Source organism: Amblyomma maculatum, chromosome 1 (assembly GCF_055883805.1).
Source record: "Amblyomma maculatum isolate TAMU_Amacu chromosome 1, ASM5588380v1, whole genome shotgun sequence".
NCBI classification, from domain to species: Eukaryota; Metazoa; Arthropoda; class Arachnida; order Ixodida; family Ixodidae; genus Amblyomma; species Amblyomma maculatum.
In genome coordinates this window covers 348486605-348493367 of record NC_139344.1, presented here as the reverse complement: position 1 = coordinate 348493367, position 6763 = coordinate 348486605, and the positions used below count along the sequence as shown (strand labels likewise).

Genomic DNA, 6763 nt, shown 5'->3' with positions numbered 1-6763 from the left:
AACAGAGCCAATGTGGTCGTCAGTATAGCTTGACCTGCTGGCCATACAGTAGGCCATACAGTGTAACCCGGCTCTATATAACTATCCGGCTAAATAAAAGTTTCTTCTTTACATCTAAACAATTTGTGGTTCATTTCTCTCTTACGCACGATATATTCTAAGGCTGTCTCTTTCATTTCCGATAATGTTTCAATTATGAATCTATTGCTGGTGCAATTTTGTTTTCTTTTATTTCTATTCCAATTCGAGTTATATTTGTAACCCCCTTTTTTTATTTAACCGTTATCACTTTTTCTGAGCCCTTTTAGTCCGACTTTTGTCTCCTATCTCTTGCAAGTGGAAAGGGTGTTGTCAAATGGCATGCCGGAGATTGAAGTCCCCATAATCACCAACTGCCACAGTTGGCAAGTTGAGGCTTCATATAGGCGGCGGCGACACCGCGATTGGGGAACCGGAGAGGGAGCTGCAAGATGGCAGATGGAGAGAAATAAATTCTACTACATACAATGTGCCGCCATCTTCCTGCCACAGTTGGCAGGCGCAGGCTTCAAACAAAAGCTGAAGCCGGACAGACAGCTTTGTCCTGCATGACACTCCTAATGCTCTCGCTTTGAAATTATGTTGAATAAATAAAAAAGAAAGCAGCATATAAACATGAAAGCTCTAGCGTGATACGACTAACTCGTGATTCTGGACTTACTCTGTGTTCGTCCCGGCAGGAGACACATGATAGTACCGTTGATATTCGACAGATAGGCATTCAGTAGTACCTAGAGGTTTTGGTGCTGTAAAAAGGAGCTTGCGAGCATTCACCTTTATTATCAGCAGATTGGGCCCCTAAAGAAAGGTAATGTTTGCTCTGAGAGAAAAAAAATGCATTTTTTTCGCATACAAAGAGAAGGGAGCATTCATAGTAGGAGGAAGGGCGTATATATTGCGAGTAAATACGGTGAAATTTCTTCGCGTTATTGTTACCCGTGCTTGAGCAAGAACTTACACCGAATACAACTCAAAAGTCACGTATTAAAAGTAGTGCATGGATAAAGATTTTTTTTTTTTTCTCTGTTCCGCAGCTAGCATGCCGCAGCCTAGTGTGAATTGTGGCCGGAGAAAACACCAGATGTACCAGAGTGATCTTGGTGACATGATCCTTGAATGGAACTGTTTGCCATCTGATATTGCTACCGAGTCTGACACAACTAAATTTCAAGAGCTAATTCGCACTTCCAATAATATTTAACAGAATGTAGCCCCCTGTGAGGACATCAGCTCTATTTTGGTCAATTTTATGATTTGTTTTCCCACTCTATTATGCAGATGCTAATGTTGTGGCGATACACTGTTTATGTTTCACAGTTTATTTTTTAGAAATTTACTTCACCTCATTGTTTTTGCCATTGCACTTCTGTTCTTGTCTTAACTTTTCTGTTGCAATGTTAGGTTGTAACTAGTGAGTAAAAGTTTTGCCCCCCCGTATGAAAGAGGGCCTTTAAGAATACTTTGAATAAAATAAAAAGTAAAAAATAACTGTTTTAATTTACAAGTAAATGATACAAATTAATCGAAGAGCGAAAATTGACACAGCGCTTGGTTGGAGACCAAAGGAGCATTTCCCGGGCCCTTTTCTTATTGCTACTGAAGCCGTTGCCGCGGCTTTTTTAAAAGCAACAGAGAGAGTGTGAACGCGTCATTGTTTGAAGATAGGCAAGTCACACCAGCAGCGCCTTTCTGATTTCTACTGCATTCGGTCCTGGGTAAAAGAGCGCTAACGACCAGAATTTCCACACAGTATGACCCGCTTGCACCCCAAACTTACAATTCGATATGGCTGCCAATGACATGGTTGGTATGGTCGACGTATTCGCAGCCCTTTGCATACCGATTGCCGTCCTATTTCGGGCTGGTGCAGGAGCCACAATTCCAATAAATGCGGCTCCTCTATTGAATTTGCACCATCACTTTGCTCTTATCCTGTCACCAACTATTTATATTCCTAATTCCAAAACTACGCGCTCCACATGCACACTCCACTGCTGAGTCTCGGAATGATGTTGGGAAATCAGAGAAGTGCCTTTCTTAGAGTCTATTGCAATTTAGCAAGGGCTGAAACCTTAGTTAGTGTGAAATCGAGTCTTCTAGACTGCGATTGCACTATGAAGAAAAAAGTGGATGGTAAAAAGGATAATTAGCAAGTTCACCTGATTAGTCGCATAACTGTGACTGCTGTTTGTTATTTTGTGGTCGCCGAGCTAAACACTGACCCAGTGAAGGCACTATACTCGTCACTATCGGCACAATTATTTGTAAAGTTGCAAATATTACGCATGTTTATTTCGCATCTGCGGGATAGTCTCTCTTTTGGGAGTTGGAGATTATTCTTCAAGGCAGAATTATTTCTTACACGAGACCTAGGTGAGATATAAGTAAACGAAAATACCTGGAAGCCCATTCATTGGCTTAATTATTCTCCAGATAAATTTTGTGAAGAATGTTGATCATAGTATGAGTCCCATTTTTTTTTTTGTTTCTGGGCTTTAAGGGACCATTAGCTTTAAGTATAAAATTATTTTTTTAAGCGTTCTTGAAAATTTCAGTGACATTCATTATTAAGCATGCGTTGCGTCTGCATCTTCCTGTTTCATGTTTAAAAATATCGGCATCGCATTGCTCCATCCTGCACTGCACATCCTGTTTTCGATGGATGATCTTACATATTCGCAATTTCACAAGGTATTAAAGCTTAATGTTAAAACAAAAAGATATCATAAAAGAACACAGCTGCTCCTCTTGCGTTATTTTTCGGCCTAAATTTTGTCAGATTTTCCTTATTACACTTTCCCCCTTCATGCTCAACTGTACACACGTGGTATCTAGGTGCCTATGCTAAACGCAACGAATTTTGAGGCCTGATATCGCGTTCGAATGCCCGCGGCACATGGTCTAAACAAATATTTTGAAGTCCGCTTCCAGTATTTTTTGAATGCGTGGCAGACGAGGGATTAAAGAAATTCCTGAGAATTTTGCCACATAAATTTCATTTAGCAAGAGTTTTTGTTGGGCTAAACTTGGTGATCGTCTTCAGAAGTCAGGAGAAAAAGCGCTATAAACATGACACAAAAGAAGGACACGTAGACAGGACGAGCGTAAATTGACAAGTGGTTTATTTAGCGGCTCGCTTGACCTCTAATATAGAATAGTTTGCGTATGTGCATAATTTACATTCACGACAGCCCATGGAACACGTGCGTACTCAGGTACCCTAAAGGCCAGGTTTCGAAAACGCTAGTTAGTTTTTGTACAGGCCCACTGAAACATCACTAACACAGTTGTTAGCGTTCTTCATAAAAAAAAAAAAAAAAAAAAGCTTCTAAAATTTCCCGTGCAATCGCACTTCTGCCCTTGCCAATATTCTATATATCCCGAAGAAGTGGTAGACATTTGCAAGTTCTGTAACGCTCGGTCAAGTTTGGGCTTTTATCTTTATCTCCTAATTCACGTTCATGCTCGTGCACAAACACCAATGACAGCGTCCTGTCTGGTCTATGTAGACCTTTTCTCAAGTCATTGGTATTGTGGGATGAACTCCTCTCGCGCATTTTGCTTTGGGGGTTTCTATGCTTTTATTTTTTGCACAACATTTTTTCACGTGCCCAGAGCGCCATGAATATGGCGTACCTGTTGGCCACTTTCTCCAGGTTGTGTGCGATCTTGTGCATGGAGGTACTTTTCGTATCATTGAATCCTTTTGCGCACGTTTTAGTCATCTTCTGGAGAAGCGTTTCACTTATGGCTTTCCGGACCGCCATGGGTAGCTTGCCGTGTCCAATCACGGCATTTCCGCTTCAAAGCTTTCATACATCTGCTGGCACAACCTCATGAGCGCTTACTCAAGACACAGATCAGCAATTCGTGTCTTGCCAGATTTTTTGCTTCCAAAGGGCTTATTCAAGTATGCGGAAAGAAAGAAAGAAGGAATATATATATATAAACTAATAACCTTGCACTTAAGAGTGTTTGACCAACATCGCATATATGACTATGTTCGTGAAGCTTTTTCGCGGAGAGAAACCTTTCTGCGAACTCTAGGAAGGCCCATGATGAGGGCCCGCCTCCATAAAAGCACTTATCTCCCGCCCTTGGCCTTTAGTACCATGCCTACGAAGCGTCGGCATTAGCGCGGTTGTGTTCAGTCAAGGCCGACATGCATCGAGCCTTACAGTATATAGATCTCCTGCATCTCTCGATGGAGATTCAGCGCTTGAGATAGGAGTTCTCGAGAAAGTCCAGCATGTAAATATAACCCAGTGAGTATAGCTTCCTCCGGTTGCGCATGTTGAGAGGTGGGTACTCGGCGTCCGCTGTGTACACCTTGAGGCTGGGCTCAGCTTCAGCTTCAACCAGTGTGTCCTCCTCCAAGCTGAGAGCTGCGTTGCGTCCCGGGTAGGCCGGGTAGTCGGGCAGGCGCACGTACGGGTTGTGCTTCTGGCGGAAGCTGGAGCCTTGAGCCGTCAACCGCTCTCGTCGCCTGTGGTGAACCTGTGAGGCGGGATAAGTAAGAACACCTTAAGATATCACGTTCTTCCTTTTGTCAAAACAGTGGCTCAAGGTGCTTGCGCAGTGAAATTATCACGAGTACTCCTTGGAGTGTCGGTTGGCTTGTTGTCAGAGCGGACACGGCATGATGTGATGACGGAGGGTGTGGGAGAAGGTACGGTGGATTTAATTTTTTTTGTGTGTGCATGACTTGTTTTTGCGTTTGTGTGTTTTTCTTACCTGATGATGCTGTGAGTGTGTATAAAGGGCGGCATGTTGCTTCTGTAAGTCAGATGAGCGGTGGCTGCCTCTGTTCCTTCATTTCCTCGTAGTTTATTCAAGAGAAGGGAGGGCTTGGAAAAAAACAGGCATTTTTGGAAAAAAAAAGACTGTTCTTTCTCGTTTTTTCCCGAAGCATGAAAAACCGGAAAAAACCCCTATAAAGTATCAATCCAATAAAGAAACATGAAAATTTGTGCCAATTGGTAGATGGCTGCTCTAAGTAGGAAATAGAGGCTGCAGAAAGAATATAATTTATTGACTGATATTTATTTTTGTTTCCACAAATTAGGCTTACTTTAGAGCGTTCATGATAAATGCTTAGTCTATTAAAACAATTTCAAATCCCGAAATGCTGCATTTTTTTGTTTTTCCATCTTCCCCCGAGTGTCGAAACACGAGCATAAATGTAGTCTTGATTTGCTTATTTCTATTTCCATTAATGTGCAAAGAAAACCTAGTCAGGTTGTAGCCTTATTGGTGTGAAGGTTTCGTGCGCTGATGCCAATACATCAGTGGAGGCGCCTACCGATTAGCCTCTCAACCACCAATGCAGCATCTGGCAGTTGTCGCGTGTCGTTGAGCCGTTGATAGTACTTCACGTTACTGTATGTGACGTTACTAGTATTCACTGATAAACTTATGAGATTCATACGTCATTAAAAATATTGGTGCTAACGATGCGTCTCGATCGGGCGGAAGAGCATATGACGGTTTTTTGGAGCTAAATTAAGATATATGAGTAAAATATTTGTTGTGTCCAGATGTTGGTTGTTGGTGACCTCACATAGAGAGAAAACCCATAACATGCTTATGAATTCTCAAAACTTGGTTTCGCAACCACTTTAAAACCAACATGGTAAAGAAAAAAGAAATGTTTTAAACTCAAAATGAACAGATTAGAACAATCTAAGAAGAAGTAATTAAGCACAGACAAATCGCCAGTACTAAAGCGCCTTGGTATGTCAATGATCTAATTAAAGATGCGATGGACTATAATTTGTCTACTAAACATTATAAGAAAATGAACAGAAGTAGTTCATGTGCGTGTGTTGTAATCATAGGAACACACTGAGAACACATGCGAAACAGCTTTTTTTATCAGATGACTTACTGTACTAACGAGAAATGCGGTCAATGTTAAATTACCATGATTTGATAAAGGGGGAAAAAAAAGGAGCCGCTGATGTTAAAGGACTAGACTATAGCTTAAAATGCACAAATGTCCGATACTTATTTATGCAAGGCTTGTTTGGAGATAAATGTGGCAAACTTTGAACTTCACGTTAAACATTTGCAAGAGAAAAGCAAAAGCACGAGCAAGAGTAAGCATATAAAAACACGTGATGAACATACAGAAATTTTTATGTAGATATGGTTCCGTGTTTGATGTAAAGAAAAATGAGAATCCTCAAACGGTACAAGATGACTCACAGGAATATAAAATAGATATTGTAATGTAAATGTAGAAAGACTACACCAGTACCAGGAAGGAGAAAACATGGAAACGTGGTCGGACCTTACTGCCACATGATTAATTGCAGAGAAAAGTTCAGATATATTAATATAAATATACTTATATAATATAGATTGAACGCCGCATACAATTTTTCAGAAAAAAAACAAATAACAAGTGAAATGTATATGAGAAGAAATAAAAAAAAAAAAAGAACGCACTAAAGGAAAGAAGGCAAGGAAACAAACATAGACCTTTGCCTGTCCGCACTATTACGAATTGCTGCTACTCTAATTTCCGGCACCGCTCATCAAACTAGACATTTTAAGTTGTATGTTGGAACGAATGAACACAGCTTCTGTAATCAATGTTTCGTGGGCATATGCCTGCCCTAGATGTGCACACAGACTAAATTCGACCACTTCTTCTGACAAGCAATAATGAAGGCTGCAATACACATGGCAGCAATCTTCTAGAAATAACCGAGGCGTCATT

General features: G+C 40.9%; 1 protein-coding gene across 1 annotated transcript in view; it reads right to left on the bottom strand.

Moving 5' to 3' along the window:
* Positions 1 to 3161: 3161 nt before the first annotated feature.
* Positions 3162 to 6763, bottom strand: part of LOC146207713 (uncharacterized) — a 29587-nt gene continuing 25985 nt past the window's right edge. The window contains exon 4 of the mRNA XM_084587146.1: positions 3162 to 4536. Coding sequence (XP_084443272.1) covers positions 4252 to 4536 — 285 coding nt within the window. The 3' untranslated portion in view covers positions 3162 to 4251. The remainder of the gene's footprint in view (positions 4537 to 6763) is intronic.